General features: G+C 37.0%; 1 protein-coding gene across 1 annotated transcript in view; it reads right to left on the bottom strand.

Annotated features, from left to right (window-relative positions):
- Positions 1–687: 687 nt before the first annotated feature.
- LOC124859190 (potassium voltage-gated channel subfamily KQT member 4-like) overlaps positions 688–20,495 on the bottom strand; it is a 199,685-nt gene continuing 179,877 nt past the window's right edge. Inside the window, exons 12-15 of the mRNA XM_047351814.1 lie at positions 17,535–17,643; positions 13,642–13,773; positions 7,853–7,979; positions 688–5,551 (exon numbers count right to left, since the gene is read on the bottom strand). Of these exons, the coding sequence (XP_047207770.1) occupies positions 4,490–5,551; positions 7,853–7,979; positions 13,642–13,773; positions 17,535–17,643 (1,430 nt within the window). The 3' untranslated portion in view covers positions 688–4,489. The remainder of the gene's footprint in view (positions 5,552–7,852; positions 7,980–13,641; positions 13,774–17,534; positions 17,644–20,495) is intronic.

The following is a 20,495-nucleotide window of genomic DNA, read 5'->3' as shown; positions in this document are numbered from 1 at the left end:
TGAATGTTCCCTGGTAGTTCCTAGAAAGTTTGCAGTGTCAATGTTGAAACTTTCAGGGAGGTTCTTAAAGATTCTCTGAAGGTTAGAAAGTATTTTGCTGACCTAAAGATTATTGTAAAGTTGAACACTGTGCACTGTTTGACGTTCTCGGACAGTTCCCTTAAAGTAAACATGGTCTGTGATTAAATGAGCCCTTAAAGAACCTTCCTGGAACATTGCCCAAGTGTTACACTGTGAAATTTGTTGATTAGATAATCTTTGGGTAGAATTCAATGAAGGTTCTCGAACATTGTGCAAGTTGCACAAAACCTCCGGGGGTCGAAAGGAAGATTTGCCAATGGTTTTCCAAAGGCTACATTTTACAAACCTTTAGGTAGCTTCAAGGGAACGCTTTTGAAGGTTTTTGAAATGTTACACTATAAATGTGGTGGGGGGCATTACCTGATGATTCCACAAAGGTTACATTGTAATAGTTGTAATAGTTACCACTCAGGGAACCTTCTAGAAAACATTTCTTGATAATACCCTTGAACCCTTTTTTAAAAGTTCTACTCTGTTAAACTTTTAGGAATATTCTTTGGTTCTTTACAGTAAAGTTGGAATATGCTGAATATAAACAAATTCAAAGTTCCAAAAAAGCAACATTTATGACTCCCCCTTAAAACGATTTAGAAAATTCACGTGAAACAGTTTTGTTAATCCATACTTTATTAATGAATAATAAAATCACTTTGCATTTCTCATCCAGAGAATATAATGTGCACTTTAATAAATTAATTTCAAAAAAATAATATTGTTAACATTATCAAGCTTTAAGGCCAGCTGTGTCATAAATTACTGTTCAAGCAGTAGAGAAATTATTAAGTATTTTTGGCCATTAAAGTCATAAAGTCTCAGGCATAAAGCCACCTGACTTAATGCAACTGGATGCCTTGTCCAAAATGAGCAGTTGGACTTCAGTACGATCTGATAAAATAGGTTGTAGGTGATGAGCCAAAATAAAAGCAATTCTATTAAAAAAAAGGCACCCTTAAGCAATTTACAGACTGCAAATATTAGCATGTTTCATGGGAAGTATAGCCTCTTTAATTCCTCAGCTATCAATGAGTTGATTGGCCGATACAGTTTTCCATATGCAGTCAACTGTTACACACAACAAATCTGTTCCAATATTATGCAGGCGTGAATGTACCATATCACACTGCCAGGCCCATAGCATTCACTAGAAACTGTACCGTTTGTGTTGAATGAAAATATATTTCTTTGTATCTGAACGTTTTATATGGGTAAAGAATATTTAAAAAAGTCACACAAATGTTAACTTTTACCATTTTTCTGAAAATAATACTTGCTCTAACTCTCACTATTAAATTAATTAGCAATCTGCCTTCTACACAGGGGCTAAAGCAGATGAAATCAAAATGTCCATAAAGGAACTCACTGGCGGTAAAATATATTTTAAGACAAGTGTGACTGTGTGAAAATGAATCAAATGGAAATCAATGTAGAAGACAATAAAATAAAATGGCTAAAATACATTGTGGATAATAAAAAAAACAAAAAACATTTGCAGACATATGGTTGAAGACAAAAAGGCATTAATTATGACAAGATTTTAAAAGCCAGTGACCCTTAGTTCATTTGGCCAATTTTACGATTCCCTAATGTTTACATATCTTAAAGGGCATCAGCTGATTGTTTAAAATGCACCAACCCCAAACTTAAGATGGCTCTCTACAACTCTAATGTGGAATATGTGGAATTTAAAAATGAAAAAAAAATCAGGATAAAGCAAAACATGCATTCAAAACCACACATTTTGTTCAATAACATCTCCCTTCACGAATAATTGTTCAAATTGGATCTTGAATTAGTGCAGCATCTCTAAATTCTATTTTCTGCAGAAAATAGGAAGAATAAGATTCCATTGAAGTGTTGTACATATTGTCTTGATATAATAAGTAGATTATCTTATCAAGTATACACTGCCAAATTAATCAAAATGTAAATTAGGTTCAAGAAGGCAGAATGTCTTTGCATCTTTCGCTTAATCAATTGGAGGAAACATTTTAACAGGCCAAAACACATCCAGGCAACCAGCAACTGCATTTCTGACTTTGACCTCGGCACTTTCACACATGTAGCATCTCATGCATAATTAAGAAGGTCTCCTTAGTCATCTCTGCTAAATCATCATTCAATACATTAGCATTTAATTCACTGGACTATTGTGCAAAACCAGGGGGAGGGTGTCAAACCTTTAAGCAAAAGACTTCAGTATTATGTGATTAACTGACGTGGTCTGATCTGTCACTTTTTTAAATTTTTTTATTTGTTGTTTCCCTTTTCTGGAGGCCTACCGCTTGTTTAAACCTTTATTAATTTTTGAATCGATGTGTGTGTGTGTGGAAAGACATTATATTTATATTCAGGAAAACACAAACTAAACAGAAAATGGCTTGTCTTGCAGGAAAGATCAAATACAAGCATTTATACAGAACAAAAACAGGTGTGAGTCTTAGCTTTGATTCTTGGTGGCTCCTCTTACAATATTTGGTGTTTGTGATTAATGGTTATACTTGTACCTGTTTTCACTAGTTTCAAAATATAAATCTGCTTAGGCAGATGTGTGATTTCTACAGGCACATATGTCAGTTAAATACATTTTAGACTGTTAAAACCATCTTTCCAAGATGTCATTTGAAGTATTTTTTCTTGTTTCCTTTTTCCTTATTTAACAAAAAATGGATTCATGCCTTTCTGCTGATGAGTCTAGATTAAGTTCTTTGGTTTACGTTGAGGTCCAGATTGATTCATAAGAAAATTAAAAATTCACATTGAAAAGAAAGAGAACTCTCAATTGTTCAAGTGAAGAGCCAGATAGTTTGACTTACCTCATCTAGATTCTGATTCTATTCAAATACAAGAAAAATAAACGTTTTTTTTTGTTTGTTTTTTTTGTCACCTCAAATAAAGCAGCTTTTGTCAAAATTACCATCCTGTTTTGGTAGTTCATGATACGAGTGTAAAAGTCAGGAGAGTTGCATTTTCTCCTGGAAGGTTCCTTTTTCCTATTGACAGTTCCTTCTATAAGTATTCACCTCTATTGAATAACAACCACAATCATCAATGTTTTTTATTGGGAATTTATGTGATAGATGCTATAGCGAAGTTATGAACCTTCGTGACTCTATGCACAGTGCAAACCACCCTCAAGGTACAACATGATAGTGTCAGTATCATGCTGTGGGGCTTCTTTTTTCAGAAGTCAGAGTAAAGTGCTATGAAAAAGCCCTCATAAAGATTTGTGTTTTGCCTTTTTTGTCACACTAAAATGTTTCATATCATAAAAAGTCTACCATCAGACAAGGATAAGCCCTGGGTAAAAATGTAATCATGCCGCCTTGAGTGCCTTGTTGATGAAAAGCATTATATAAATAAACTAGACTTGACTCCCTTTGTTAAAACAAAAATTATCTGTGATTTACCACATTTTCTGTTTCAATTTGACTCACTCTACCAGGCCTGATTATTCCTTGATCTGTAGACTCAAGAAATGACTTCAGTAAAACCTGTCTGACAGCATGAAGTGGGTTAAAATGATCTGGAATAGAAATAAAAAATCCTCCACAGCAATATTAAAAAAGAAACTCATTACAAGTTATTACAAATGCTTGGTGGCAGTTGTTTTCCAATCACAACAAGAAGCTCTTAGGTTTAGGTTACCTTTTGGGACAGGGTTGGTTCGGATAACTTTTTTTTTTACCCTATTAAATTTAAAATCTTTGAATTTACTCAGGTTATCCTTGTCTGATTAAAATTTGGTTGACAAACATTAAAACAGAACAAATCTGTAAGGGGGTAGAGACTGTTTTTTAACGGCACTTTAGATGGGAAGATGGATGGAGCTAAATGCAGGGCAATCCTGGACAAACAGGGGCCAAAACAAAAAATGTTTGACTTGAGCTGGACAGTGAGCCTAAACATACAGCAAGAGATACAATGGAATGGTTTAGATTTGAGACTTAATTTGGAATTTAAAGTTTAAGCTATGCACTGTTTTACGTTTTGTGATGGTCTGTCAAATAAAAAACCCAATAAAATGCATATAATTTTGTGATTTTAATGTAACAAATTGTCAAAAAGTTCCAGGAGCATCAATAATTTTGCAAGGTACTGTATATGTAATTTTCATATTTTGTGTAACATAAACATGGACACTTGTGTTGAACTTAATACTATTAGTTACAGTTCTTAGTTCTATTGTATGCAGACATTTAGGTGCCACATTAATGTGTGTTTTATGAAATAATCTGTATGCAAATGGTCATATTCATGTAACACAAAATAGAAAACAATGTTTGCACATGTATAAAGTGTAAAGTTCAGAGCATGATTCACATGGTGCCCTATATAAATATTTTAAAAACTGGGGTTGGCCACAGTACATACAGTTTGCAGTTTGTGTTTTATTTTTCAGTCAGTGTGCTTACACCAGCTGTAAGTGGGAGGATTGACTGAGGAACTCAGAGTTTCCCTTTGAGTGAGGTACATCTTCCTCCTCAGTCTGTAAAATGTCAGATTGGCTGCTGTCCGGTCCCTGGGACAGGAGGTTGCAGTGGTCTGCTGTTGTCTTCAGCTTGCACTCACTAATGAAGAGGTCTGTTCCGTCCCAGTTGCTGAGGTCACTGTGGCCGTTGCCACGCTCACTGTCGTTGCTGCTACTGCTACTGTTGTTGGGTGTGGAGGAAAGGCCAGGGGAACGATTGGTTAGAGGCTGGTTAATATTATGCACAGAGAGGGATTTCCCTAGATGGCCTGCCCAGTCTGTAGGCCTCCTCTCTGGATTAGATGAGAGCAGCAGCAAGGGGTTAACCTCAAGGCTCAAATGCCTTCTCCAGACCCCTTCAGATTTCAAGCCGGACTTCTTTCGCAGCTTCACCCTACCCGATGTAAACCCTGCCTCACCGGGGCCATCACCATTATCATCAGCACTGCATCCTACAACAACAGAAGGGCCCAGACTCTGCTCATCTGCTCCTACTTCATCTGTAATATCATCTGAAATTGGTTCAGTGGGGCATCGGAGGTGTGAGGGTTGCACCATGGGAGGAAGCTGGAGAGTGAAAGTCCCGGTTGACGATGGCGGAGGCGGCAGATCAGGAAAGCGGGCTTTTTTGGAAGGGGTGGCGAGGGTTGGGTAAGGGCTGTCTGGAGGTAACAGAGGTGAAGGGGTGAGCGAGGCAGTGGAGGGGGGGTAGGATGGAGGCGCTGAGTCTGGTGGACAATCGTCGTCGGCCGGTGGCAGAATGAGCCGCAAGCCTCTTGGGTTGGCATTATGAGAACGGTGTATGCCGCTGCCACCGTTGTCTCCTCGAACTCTAACTGTATCCCCCCTCTGGGGGGAGGATGGGTAGTCCAAGTTGGGGTGTTGGTGATTTTCAAGCTCAAAGAGGGGCAGAGAGGAGAGGGAGAGCCCTGAAGGACCTTTCTGTAGAACGTGACGGTAAACATCAAGCAAAGAATCCAGCTTTGTTTCAATAGAGGACACCTTAGTGCAACAGAAAACAATAAGGTTACATGAAAGTTTAAAAAAAAGTATTTTACTTTAAAAAAAACCTCCCTTTTCTTAACGAAAGTAGTCTGAGTTCCTGGACAAGTTAATCCTGAACTGCAGGTATACGATAACAGTAAATGAGATCCAAGATAACAGGTTTAATCTGTCCATTGCATCACATTTAGTAAATATAAATACACCTTGATCTTAGAGCAAGGCAAGAAATGAAACATATTCACATCACATGCTTCAAAATGCAAAAAAGAAGAAACGGGGGCAAAAGACAAAACAAATAGTTGGCAAATGTTTGAAAACTGCATTTAAACTCAACCAGACTGTACATCAAACATGTACGACCATTAACCTTGAAAAGGCAAAATCTTGACATAAATCTGGCTTTTATGTCATTTTTCTGTCAGGCATTCACATTCTTAAAGGAAAAAAGTATTTCTGTGTTTAAAAGTGGCAGGATTGTTGTACTGCAAGGCCTCTCACAATGAGCCATTGCAAACGTTTTACATTTCTTAAAAAATCCCAAGGGTGTTTGGACCCAACCCCTGCCCCCCCAAAAAAACCTATACTGAGCCGGTGGTTCGGGTGGTGTGTCCATGATCCAGACAGATCCTGTACACAAAGAAAAGCCCTTACTGATGCTGACTGTAACCAAAAAACAATAGGATGGGATCTGAGAGAGAAGGGCCCTAAAAAAACATCTAAAGTCTTCAAAGCCCTCTTTTCCTTCAACGCCACAAACTTACCAAACCTTTAGACTTTCCAAGGGAGTATCTTACATAGGACACTGAAAGGTGTAAGAAGGTTTTATTCTCTGACAAGAAAAAAACGAATGTGAACTATCTTGATGGCACCCTGCACTAGTGTCATTACAAGGAGATCCTACTGGAGATGTTTTCTACCAAGGCACAGTAGAGAGGGCAGCATGCGTGGAGCTTTTTCCTTCAGTGGCACAATGGAGCTTCAGGCTGCGCAGTGCTGTCAAACGGCAGCTGGGGTTGTGGAGATGTTGAAGGAGGGTCCTCATCTGAAAGGTGACACCTGGGTCTTTCTACTGGACAGTGCTGCCGTTCACAATGCCCTTCTACTAAAGGACTATCATGCATGTTCTCCTCATCAGGCCTACTGAAAACACTTGGATCAAGTCTATCAAAACAAATTGAAATGATTTACAAGAACACTGGGGGTTCTTACTTCTGATTCCTCTTTTGACACTTTCAGTACTCTTTTCAAGATTTTTGTTGAATAGTCTTAAACTTTTGTTTAGAGTTGTAATGTATTTTCAATAGCTTGCCAACTCAGCTTTTTGTGTCTTGCTCTTGTTTCTTCTTAAAGAGGACATATAAATTAACATTAAATTCTTCCTTTTCACACTTAAATCATGGCGTTGTGGTCTATATAAAGTGGACCTGTAATGCTTTGGTCTGAATTCCTTGTTATTGTAGCTCCACAGGCTCCTATTTTACCCCTGTTCGTAGGTGCGTCTGAGAGCAAATCGTTTTGGTGCCAGGTCAAAGAGCATTCCACTTTAACCCGTTCGGCCATTTTTGTAGTTTGTTAGCAGGGATATTGTTAAGAAGCCCAGAAACAAGACAAAAACGGCAAAACAATGCAAAACTGTTTATCTTATAATACTACTCCAAACACGCAGTACAGTTATGTCCTCAAGGAGGTAAAAGCAGCACATAGGACTAACATAAGCAGAAGGCTCGATGCTACTGCTATCAAAAAAATGGCCAGGACGTCATATCAACACACAATAAATTCATGTCTAAAATAAAGTTTGTTGTCATTTTAGCATTATTTGCATCTTGCTGCTTTGCTGTGTCTATCGTTTCCATTGACAGAAGGAACTGACCCCATAATCACATGAAGTCTTTCTGTAAATCCAGACGTTGCTGAAGGCAATCGTCCTTGAAATGGAGAAATAGGAATTTCCCCACTGATGTGGGAACATTTCTATGAAAAATAGAATTTAACCAGACAGTACGAAGAGGTTCTGATGCTAGGGGACGGTGTGGGTTAATACTCCCCACATCCAAACAGTTAGACTTATATATATTTATATATATATATATCTAAACATAATATAAAGATATTGCTGCAATACCTGGAGAGACTCAACTTTTCTGCAGTCCTACAGACTCTTAAGTACACAACAAAATGTGTTTAAGGGCTGGAAAAGTGGATTTTGCATATGTCCCCTTTATGTTTTTTTTTTTTTTACCAGCAGTGTATTAAGAATGTGTTTGAAAAATGTTGATTTTCTTCGTAAAAACACACCTGTCGCTCTACTTTACACACTCGTCCCAGCATGCTCATGCCCTCCAGAGAGTCTCCATCCGGATGCAGTTTATCCCTTGGTTTCTTGTCCACAGGAATCTGTCCCTTTCCCAGAATCTGATCCACCCTATTACACACAAGCACACACATTGAAGGAGGATGATGATGCTGTATTCCAAGAAATTCCCAATGTCTCATTTCAGATTTTCTATATTAAATTATATAACCTAAAACGACATCAGAATGTTAAGATTTAAGAAAAACATTTCAGACATGACCAAAGAACTGCACTACATCTCACAATTTGCCAGACAATCACAGCACACAATCCACACTGCCCTACAAATGTATTCAAATCCCTTTAACCTTTTGAATTTTGTCACATTACATCTACAAACTGTAATGCATTTCATTGGGACTTATTGTGACAGAGCAACACAAACTGGCACATAATGGTGAAGCTTAAAAAAAACAGTTTTATTGTTTGTTTTACAAATACAAACCTGAGCAATGTGGGGGTGTACTTTTATTCAACCCCCTTTACACTGACACCACTAAATAAAATTCAGTACTACAATCGCCTTCAGAAGTACCCATGATTAGCCATGAATAGTCCACACGTATGTAAATTAATCTGAGTACAAATCCAGTCGCTCTGTGAAGACCTCAGAATTAATGCTGCACACCATCCCACACATGCAATAGACATGGTAAATCCTGATGGCGGCAGCATCATGGTTTGGGGATGTTTTTTGCTTTTGTCAGCAAGAACCGAGAACCTGTTCAGAGCTCACGGGAAGAAAGATGGGGCTAAATGAAGGACAATCCTGGAAGAAAACCTGTCAGAGGCTGCAAAAGCTTGAGACTGAGGTGGAGATGAGCCTTCCCGCAGGACAACAACCCTAATTATGCAGCCAGATCAACGTGGAATGGCTAGATCAAAGCAAACTCATATCATGGCACAGTCAAAGTCAAGACCTAAATCCAAATGAGAATCAGTGGCAAGACTTGAATATTGACGTTTTCAGATGCCCTCCAACCAATCTAACTGACCAGTATCTGCTTATATCAAGATGATAGTTTCATACCCCAAAATACCTGCAGCTATAATATATCTATCATTCCCTTCCAGTTACTTTGTGTTGTTCTTTCACATGCAATCTCAATCCAATACACAGAATTTTGTGCTGTAATGTGACAATTAAAAATGTTTAAGGGGTGGGAATATTTTTTCAAGGTGCTCAAGCACAGGAGCACACTGGTGAGGAAAATTCAGTTTCTGATGTTACTACATTTTAATTTTAACCAAGTAAAAACAAGCATAGAAAACATTATTTGTTTAGCAAATTTTACCATGTTTGAAATACACATTTGTGGCACTGCATTCCAACTGCCAGGAAATGAAGCTGCGATTAATTAATTAGTCAGGTAAACATGCTCACTGATTTGTTAAAACACAACTCATCTTTGTCACACAACTTAAATGAATTGTAAAAACACATACTATATATCTTCCCAAGTTGGCAATGTTGAGAGACAAAGTTTAACCATAAAAGAATAAACAATCTTGTAGGGAATGTAGGTAATACAGATGAGATCCACGCTTAGTTCATATTGTGAGATGTTGCTTCACTATGTCCACATAATCAGAAGATACCAAACAGGTTTTGAAGTGAACCAGGCCCTCCTACACCACAACACCCACACAACATGATGCCTTCAAAGCAGGATAGGCTTTCTCAGGCTTCTGCAGCTCCCTCTATTTTCTCCCAATGTAAAGTTAGTCATTTTGTTCAAATACTTCTGTTTCTGTTTTATCAGACCACGCAACAATTAAGGTCTTTATCCCTGTCTGAATGTACAAAACTGTTTTCTGACTTTTTTTGTTGGTTTCACAGTAATGGCTTTTTCATCTCTGAGTGGCCTTTTGTTCTGGGGTTGATACACATATTTCGCATTAAAACACCTTAATCTCACTGAATAATGGCTTAACTGTTCCATGCTGGGAAGGTCCACAGTTCTCTTCCTCATATCTCAGGTTATTTGTTCTGATTTTTCCATGATGTGACACAAGGAACCAACATGTTTGAGATGTCTTACCTTAAAAGGTATCCACAGGTGTATCTCCAATTAACTTGAATGTGGTAAATTAACCAATTAGAAGCTTACAAAACTATGACATCATCATCCTGGCGTTCTCAAATGATGTCTGCCTTATACTGGCACTTAGCAAACAGAAATACAACTGGTTATTTGGCTTTTTTATGCTGTGTATGTAAATATCTATTTTCATCTGTATCATTTGGACTCCAGAATCTTTCCTAAGTATGATAAAATGTTCCCATGATGATGTTCCTAAAGGCATTTAAGTTTGACTTTCCAAATAAAGATAGCACTTAGGGGTAAATTATTAACTTTGGTCATTTGTTTAAGCTGATAAAGAAGAAGTATTTTGTGATTTCACATTTCATCAGAACAGATTCAGGACAGGATGTGCATAATCAAAAATGGAGCTGACAAATGAAAACAGATTGGGCAAGCTCGTCTGCTTCTGCTTTTACAGGAAAGTATAAACAGTTGTTATGAGCACATAACACTCTACTGTCATTTTCAGAGAAAGCATAAATGAAACCGAAACTACAACACCAGTGCATTATTACAAAAAAGGGATAGGTGCTGGGTGGAGACTCAAATAAACAATAAACTTCACTCTAAAGTTTCAGGTGGCTTCTGACTAATTGTGCAACAAAGGAAACAAGTGGTCTTGAAAAGATTAAGTTGTTTGCTTGTTAAATAACCGAGACAAAGTTATACTGTCTCACTCCTCAACATACCAGTTAATTAGCACTGGTTTGCATCAGCTCTACAACTGGGGAACAATTATTTTGCCAAAAATATATTTTTTCTGCAGCAATTCACAACATGATTTTGCCCAGTGCGGCCTCTTGATCATTGCAGAACCACCAAATTGACAGATTACCAGGGCCAACGGTTCTCGCTTTTCCTTTGGAACATTAAATTATTCTGTTAATCTACAAAAAACAAGACTTGCCATGAAGTAAACACTCCTCGTTGCAGGACTCCTATGCTGTGAACGTACAATATGTTATTTCTCATGAGTCCTACTGATGACATGGATTCCCTGCAAACCTGATGCTCATTCAGCATTTTCACATAAGCAGACTGCAGGCATTATCAGGAGCTGGAGTTAACCTCCACTGCATAACAGGCAACAGTCCCAATTCATAACTGAGTAGTGTTGCCATCTAGTGGATTCCCAGCTTTGTTTGAAATTGCAACTAAAACAGACTTTTACACTAGAAAATAAAGTATTACAAATGCAAGCATATCGGTTAGATCTCAACTCATCATAATGCAACTGAATTACAAAAAATGCTGACAAAACATGTTGGCATCTTATTTGTCTGGGTTGATGCCAGAATTACAAATTAAGCTGTCTCTAAAAACAGCTCCACATAGCTCTTGTTATATTTGCAAACAAGCACACAAAACCATCAAAAAAGCCCTTAATTTGTTCAAATGGCAGTAATCATAAATCAGTAAAATATAGTTATGTTACACTAATATCCTGTAGTTTCTTTAATGTGGAGATTAAAAAATTGAACAAAAAAAAAAAACAAACAAAACAAATTAGGCACTTTTTAAATGATCCTGTCTGACCACCAGGGATGGGCAATATGGGCCTTAAATTCTATCATAATATTTAGTTGTATTCATAGCACTGAGAAATAGTCTTGTTGACTATAAAAGGCAGGGCAAGGTTATGATAGCGCCATTCATATACAAAGTAATTTAATGTGCTTTAGAGGAAACTAAAGAAAAAGAGAAAATTATACCTACAAAGGGTCAGAGCCCCACAAAAACAATAACTGCTCTACAAATCAAGATTGTTAAAAAGGCAACAATTATAAGCCCAAAATGAACCCCTGGCTGATTTAGATTTAAAATTATTTTCTTCAACTAAAAACTTGGTTCCTGAGAGGAAAATAGGAGGAAAATAATGCGAAGAGGCATTAAAGTAATGTAATCGGAGTACTAATAAAAAACATATCCTGTTTTTATTTACATTAAAAATAGAATGTCAAATTATTTGTACTCTTTTCAATTATTATTGAATTATTATTAGGCATTACTTCAAACTACTGTTGTAGTTGTATTGGTGTAGTTTGACAATTTATCTTTGGCAATGAGCTCCAATTTTTTTGAGGGTGGAAGGCCTCTTTCTCATCACCCTAATCTTTAGTTTCGGATTCTCCATCAGATTTAAGTCAGAACTCTGGCCGGGCCACTCCAAAAGTACATTAAGTCTATATTACTTCCAGTCAGAAGAAACATGTTGGTCAAATAAAAAAAAAAAAAAAAATACATTAAACCTAATTTTACCAGGGTTCTGCATTCAGTTGTATTTTAAAATGTAGACTATATTTATTGCTGCTCTCATCTAACTAGCAATGGAAAAATATTTCAAACAGCAAGTTAGGAATCCCTAATGTGCAGTCTTGGGGTTTACAAACAATCAATTAGGGTTTATTATCGTCACACGACTTATTGGGATCTTTTTCTGCATTGTAACAATAAAACATACGAACATTACCCATCCCTGTTGATCACTGCCATCAGATAGGATAGCATGAGTTACGTTTTTGTTTACTTAGACTGTAGCTACAAAATTTGCAATCCCTAAAGACCTCCAGTGGTGGTATTTATGAAAAAAACTCAACAAAATGAGAACAATGCCTTGCCAAACCTGGGTCAACCTGCACTTGGTCGGTAGACATTTGTTTCACATGTAATATGTAATATCTATTAATAATTTATTAGAGGAAATTGAGTTCCATCAAGTGTAAAAATATGGTGCTGATTAAAACAATCATATTTCATGCAAATAAGTGTTGTTTGACTCAGGTTAGGAGCATTTCGGGTTTCGGGCATGTTAGGAGGGAGCCATTGCGGGAAAGATCAGGGAAGGGTAACTCTAACCCAGATGCTGACTGTTTCCTCCGGGTCTGACTGTAATATAAATGCAGAGAGGGAGAAGAAAACGTCTTGATATGGCCTCTTAATGGTCTTGGAGGGGGCCCCACTACTGTATCCAGTCTGGGAGAAAGAAAAGACACTTAACATGCACATAGATAAATAGAGACGCTCTGGTTAGACAGGATTTCTGTGGAAGGATTTCTTTTTTTGGTGAAGTGATCTGCAACGGTAAAAACGTTCAGGTAATTCATCGGCGAAACTAACCACCTTCACATAGTTTTAGTGAATACAGTACTGAAATTCATAAGGAGCAAACATACAGTACCCTTGGTTTCTGCCAGAAAAAAAAATATTGCTCCTCACGGGGTCCTCATAATGGTCCAAAAAAATTTACTTGAATCTTATTATGAATGCTGTCTGATGACCAAAAAAGGATTGTGCTATGTATTTTGTAGCAGAAAAGGAGTGACTAATTGTTGTATCAGCGCAAAAAAAAAATTATTTCTTTATGAATTTTCTTTCCCCACTAAAGAAAAATAAGTCAACTTAAGTTTGTATTACAAGTCATACTGCTGCTATAAATGATGAGCTTATTTGAAAGCTTTTAACATATATTTACTATGGGGGCCATTACCGGTGAGTAAACATATTTACAGTAAGGACTGAAAATGTCACAATTGCATAAAAATGGCATTAATCACTTACGCAATGACCTGGAAAGAAACAATGTAAATAATCTAGAATTAAAATGTAAAAGTGTGGTGAACGTGTCTTTTCCAGTGTTTCCTGACCTCGTCTGAAGGCTCTTGATGCGGTAGAGCATGTCCAGGTGTCCAGCAGAGTACTGCTCGATCACATCCTTCACATCATATGGGCGCAAAGTCTCCTTAAACTTCTTCTTAGCTACATGAAATTTCATGATCCTACACAAACACAGAACACAGAGAATCAAGTTAAAATTGGTCTTGTACCTTTTCTTTAAAAAATTATCCTGAAATGGCATGTGTGGTAAACTGTCCCTGTGTACATAAATTAAATAGACGTCACACATAGTAGTTTAACTGGGAAATACATAATGTAATAGGACAACCACAACAAGAAAAGGATATGATGGGATGCAACTTACAACTGCTAAAACAAACCACTAGATAGCGGTAGCAGCTCGAAGATCATCCACTGGAAAGCCTTTTTTTTTTTTTTGGCTACAATTCACTTTTATTGGATTAGATTAAGAACATATAATTAAGCCCATACTTGTTCATAGACCTGGCAGAGGAGGCATTATAGCGTTACTTTTACCAGCATGTTTCTTCTGACTGGAAGAATGTTTTGGAGTGGCCCAGCCAAAGTCCCGACTTAAAGTGGAGGGAGCAAAAGATTAGGGTTGAGGTATGGAGGACTTTAAAACACTGGACTTAGAGTTAATTACCAGCCAGGAGTGATAGGTACCAATGTAAACAATCAAAAAGCAGGTCAGCAATTGTAAGAAAGGTTTGATGACTGCAATTGCAATGGCTGCAATGTGGATAAAGTTTGATTATTCGTTGATTATTGAGAAGAAGGGTGTAATTAATTAAGACATTTTTTAAATGAAATGTAAATAAAAACAGATTTGTTGTTATTAAAGTTGATGCTTTTTTACATTGTTTAATTATCTTTTACGAGATGACATTCTCATTTCCTAACAGAAACACACTTCTTTGTTCGTAAAAAATTATTAACTCTAAATCTGCCAGGGGTGCCAGTATTTTTGGGCTTGGCTTTATAAATCTTAAACAATATCAGGCAACTAATGTTAGTCTTCTGTAAATTTCACAACAGCTGAAAAGTAACTCCTCAAATTCAAATTACTACTTCCATCTATTTGTTGAATGTAGGCACTAATGGCTGAACAATATTGATATAAGTAAGAAAATCTATGTTCTTTGTTGATTTATATTCCCAGTTGGTTTCTGCTTGTTTCCCGTTCTCTGTTTTGTTCACAGTTTTAATGGAAACACCCTGAGACAGACGACCCGCTGCAATAACAGACCCGACTGGGGACGAGGTGTCCAGTCCTCAACCTGAAACCCTGGGAAAGAGCTGGGTTCTGGCAACCTATGGAGGAGGCCTGCTGAGTAGATGTTAGAAGGAAGGGGTACAGTTTGTGCATTTGTGGATCTAATTCTCAAAGATAAGGAGATCAGAATTGAAGATCTTTAGTGGTGTTGGTTGGAAAAAGACAGTTTTTCAAATGTCAAACTAATAACTTGTTCTCAGGTTGCTTTTGAGATGTAGCTGTCTAAAATAAACATCTCGTAAAGGAGTTCACCTGGCTTTATTGCTCTTTAGGCTTAATTTGACACCAAGTGTTGAGTGCGGGCACAGTCTCTAGTGGTCAAGGGTCAACAAGGGCAGCCTGACTGTACTGCAGCTATGCTGTGAAAATTTGTGCACTCATTGTTTTATTTGCTGGTTAACTGTTTTTTCCTTTCTTGAACAACATTGTAAAAAAATTAGGTCAGCAATGTCTGGTTTGCCATTGATAATGAGGGTGAGGAATTACTTAAACTTCTTATGCTTAATTCAAGTAGGAATTCTTATACTAATCTAGAATTTGACTACAATAATACAACAAGAAAAATCTATTATTGCAAACCAGAATAATTATGAGATTTACACCTGAAAACATAATATAAACATGAAACAAGTTAAAAACAAATAAAACAATTTGAACAACAAAAAAGCATTATATTAAGCAGAAACTTTGTTAAAACTAAAGAAATATGAATGTTAAAAAGGAAACTTGAAAGTAGTGTCTTGCAAAAAGTCTACACATCTCTTTAGCATCTTTTTGGGATGTTGCAACGACAAACATCAATATTTCATAGAGATTTTAGCTGATAGACACAAACAAAGCAGTGCGCTATTATGTGCTATCCTTACACGCGGACATGCTTCCTAATTCGTGAGGAAGAAAAGTATGCCCACAGTATGATGCTGCCACCACCACCAAGTTCAAAGGTGAGGACCATGTTCAGGGTGATGTGTAGTGTTGTCTGCCAACACGGCTTATGTATGATGGTCAGTAACATTGTAGAGTCATCTGACTGGAGCACCTTTTGCTACATTTAACGGTGTCCCCTACATGGTTATTGCTTATAGCGAATGGGTCTTCTTAAGGCTTTTTCCAACCCTTGCTTTTCTCTCGCCACTCTTCCATGAAGGCCAGATTTTTGAAGTGTAAGACTTCTAGCTTCCCGATCAACAAATTCTCCCACCAGAACCGGGGACCTTAAGATATTGTTTTATAACCTAACCCTGCTTTAATGTTTTGTGCAAACTATTCTCTGATGTGTCTGGTGTGTGCCCAGATGTTCATGTCACTGTTTGTTCACTAGTATTCTACTCTTTTTAAAATATATAAAAAAAGAAGGAAAACGTTTATCCTTTTCTTTCCGCTTCACAATTATGAATTATACTGTGCTAGTCTATTACATAAAATCCAGATAAAATGTATTACGTTACATTATGTTTCAAATGTGAGAAGTTGTGAAAAAGTTCAATGAGTATGAATACTTCTGCAGGATACTGTATGAAGTGGGCTTTGATCAATAATGCCAACAGTTAATTAGAGCTGAAAACTATTTACAAAGGTTTTACTTGATCCCCGTGAAGGAATGTAGTTCTTCTTTTAAATGTATTGTTTAACAAAAAAGGTACGGGTTATGTTATGGTAATTTTTTGCAGCAGTCAAAATCCTGTAAATATGTCACTAAAGTTTACAACAAGTCAGTCAGTCACTCATTTTCTACCGCTTATTCCATAGTGGGTCGCGGGGAAGCTGGTGCCGATCTCCAGCAGTCTATGGGCGAGAGGTGGGGTACACCCTGGACAGGTCGCCAGTCCTTCGCAGGGCAACACACAAACAACCAAGCACACACTCATTCATACACCTAAGGGCAATTTAGAGTGACCAATTAACCTAACAGGCATGTCTTTGGACTGTGGGAGGAAGCCGGAGTACCCGGTGAGAACCCACGCATGCACGGGGAGAACATGCAAACTCCATGCAGAAAGACCCCAGGCTGGGAATTGAACCCAGGACCTTACAACAATGTTAGGTTTAATACATACAAAGCCAGATCATACAAAATCGGGCACACAGAAATGAGATGTTCATAAAAATGGTACAGTTTAGTCATATCAGGCAATCGTAAAGGAAGAAAAGTATTAAAAATATACATTTAAAATTTAGATTTCATCTAAGCTAACTGCTCATTTTGTATGGTGTTGAAGTCACATGCTGGGCTTTAAAAAATTAACAGATTTAACATTTAACAGGTATTTAACAGGTTGTAAAAAAAGATTTCAGAAAGTCACAACTGTGAACACTTTCAGACAAAATCACAGACAATCCAGGATTGGACCAGGATATTATTATTTTTATTTATGCAAATAGCAAGAAACAACCTTGTATGCTTAAATGAAAACATCTTGTACCAGAAAATATTGGCAGATATTTAAATTCAGATACTGAAACTGGATCAGGATCTACCAAAAACTGAATTGGAGGATATGTACTTTTTATGCAACCCTTGATGAATATTTATTGTTCACAGCTAAACCAAAAAGTGAGACGGTCAAATTGTTTAAAGTATTTTAGCTTAATTTAAGCATACCTTTGTGTGTATTTGCAGCTTACCTGACAGCTCTGATGACAGCCTTTAAGGGAGCTGAAAGATCCTCCACAGTCACGTCACAATGGCAACCTTTCTCATCAAAGGATTCATCTGTGGTCATGCCTGGGTCCACTGCAAGAGAGGAACATTGATTCATCAATCAACTCAGGCCCATAGAAAATCATTTCCAGTCCTAAAACTCATAAAACACTTTTTTCAGTGCAGGTCTCTACAGGAGGCGTCAAGATTTTTATTTTAAAGCTGATACTATCTGGCTTTAAGGAGGTGAAAATTTATGCTCTGTCTGGATGGAACCTTAAGAATGAGAAACGTTTGGCCAGCTGAGCTATGTAAGGTTTTAGGGGGCCTGTCTGTTTGTCCTTGTGTCTATCCAACCATAAATATAACAATTTCTCAGTTGGAAGATATGGAGAGAAAAAAAATGCTCATTAGGAGTGGGTAACATAAGAAGATTGAAGAAGAAAATAATAATTATACATTGCTATAATAACATTTAGCTTTCAATCTCATTTTGTAGTTCAGGTGATACTGCAAGCTGCGAAGAAGAACAATTTGGCACTTTCTTTATACCTATTATCCATATTCATCATAAGTCCTTGTCCTTTTCAAAGAGCAAAAAGAAAAACTACTGAAAAATAGATTTCAAGTAACATTTTCATGAAAATGTTTGACTTAGTTTTGCTGAGAGATTTTCTATAATTCAGTAAATCCATTAGTGTAAAAAATAGATGCATAACATTCATTATTCTAAGAACTGTATCTAGACAGCAGAGTGAACAGATAACACTGGGAAGGATTAGAAAAAACAAAAAGCTAATTTGTACATCTTTTTTTTCTATGACAAAAACAAACAAACAAGAGTATAGGTGCTGAAAATCTTCCTTCTATGTCAGCTTTTTAGTTAGTGTTGGAGGTTAAAATGTTAAGACGCTATATTATGGTATAATTATTTTTCTGTTTGATTTTCTTTCTACAAACACTTCAGTCCAATAATCCGGGGCGATTTATTTGTAGGTTTCCAGTGACAAAGAAAGAAAAAGCTCTAAATCCTGGTGCTGCCTTTGATGATGTTTTTTTCACTGTTTTCACACAGGCACATTTTTTGAAATATTTGTATAATATCAATGTGGTTGTTAGAAAAAAATCAGAATGAGGCTAAACTTGGCTGATGAGAGCTTTACAAACATTAGACCGGGGAAAGAAAAGTGTAATTGGTGAAACTCTAGTCACATATGTCCTTATATGTTCTGAGTTGCTGGCAAGGCAAAGAACCAGGGGAGGTTTTACTATTTTTATATGTAAAATCACTTACAGATGTAGATGAACCACTGCATAACCAATCCACACAAACTGGATTTTTATGGTAGAGTCTCCAAAACCATACTTTAATACAGAGGTGTATATGCTAAAGTATTCAAGTGATGTAGAAATAAACAGAAGTAAGCTAAAGTAATGTGAGGTATTTCACTGTAGTTACCAACTATAATGTTTGAGAATTATTTTAACACCATTCATGAAAAAAACTGGATTAAGGGGAAAATGATTGAATTACAAACAACTTCTGGATGGTAGTTTTATGCAAAACGGTAGTTTTATCAAAATCTGCCATGATTTGTTGGTAGTGATGACTGTTTACCAAATACTAGAAATATGTGGATTTAAAAAAATAAAATATATATATTTTTTTACCTTTAGCAAACTCCTGGTTTTGGTCTATGACAGCGCATCCAAAAGCGTTTCATTGGAACCCTTACACCTTCATTTTAAAACCTTAATTTTCTTCATCTGAACTTTGGTTTGCAGAGTTCAGATCTGCTTGTCAGTCTCACTGAAGAAGGTGAATGTGACGACAAAAACATGCAAATCTGATATTTTCACTAATGTAAAAATGCACTTGTTTGTGCCACAATCCTTGTAGTAATGTGTTTGATAGTCCACACAGCATAGTAGTGACTCATATACACTGACTTATATTTTCTGATCAGCTGTTTAAGCACAGATCACTGTAGCACAGATTTTAAGATGTACATAAAGAGTAAGGCATTAAGTCTTATTAACTCTATTATTTACAAAGATTTTAACCACAAAACGTATTGCAAATTGTCAGTGTAGTAGTTTCCAAGCACTCTTATATATGTAAATCAAGTGAGATCATCTAAATAAAGAACTTTAAATGTGTTTTTCTCTGTATGCTAAGTTTAGACAGAGATCCAGCAAGAAATTGACTGGGGACCTGATTTGGAAATACATTTTTACCCTACCTTTGTCCGATAAGTGAACATATAATATGTATAATCTACCTGGTGGTGCTGATCACAACACTCAGCGTTTTTCCACCGAACGAGCTCTCATTCTTGAACCAATTCGGTTCAGTTCACATGCCTTTGAACTTTTGTGTTTTGTATCGACACTCCTTTCCACCAGTTGTGGGAACTTAGCATGAGTCATAAACAGTGAGACAGCAGAGCTTGCTGAGCTCCACCCAGTGTTACTTCTAATGCAAAAAGAGATCATGCATAAATCCATAAATAATACGGAAAAAGGCGATGTCGGCCAAATGCAAAAACAATGCTATGTACGATGTTTTTATTTTCATATGTTCAGCATCCATGAGTGTAACGGACAGTAGTTATACAGTGCTTGTACTGTATAAATAATGTTTATACAGTACATTCTTTGTCTTCACTGATGTACTTGTTGCTTCTATTGTCTACATCTTCGACCTGCCCATGGGTAACATAATGGTTCACACAGAAGAACCAACTATTCTGTGGTGCCCAAGTTGAACCAGAGTTTATGCTCTGGAACCTATTTTTGTTGGTGGAAATACGTGTAACCCATTTGAAATCAAGTTCAAGAACCAGAACGGGCTCCGAACTGCAGTGGTGGAAAAGGAGTAAGTGTGGAAGTTGTTACTGAGGGAAGAACACTCAGAGTGACTTTCAGTATCAGTAAGGCATTTA

This window comes from Girardinichthys multiradiatus, chromosome 22, assembly GCF_021462225.1.
Source record: "Girardinichthys multiradiatus isolate DD_20200921_A chromosome 22, DD_fGirMul_XY1, whole genome shotgun sequence".
Taxonomy (NCBI): Eukaryota; Metazoa; Chordata; class Actinopteri; order Cyprinodontiformes; family Goodeidae; genus Girardinichthys; species Girardinichthys multiradiatus.
The sequence above is the reverse complement of the archived record's forward strand: the minus strand, read 5'-3'. Positions and strand labels throughout refer to the sequence as shown.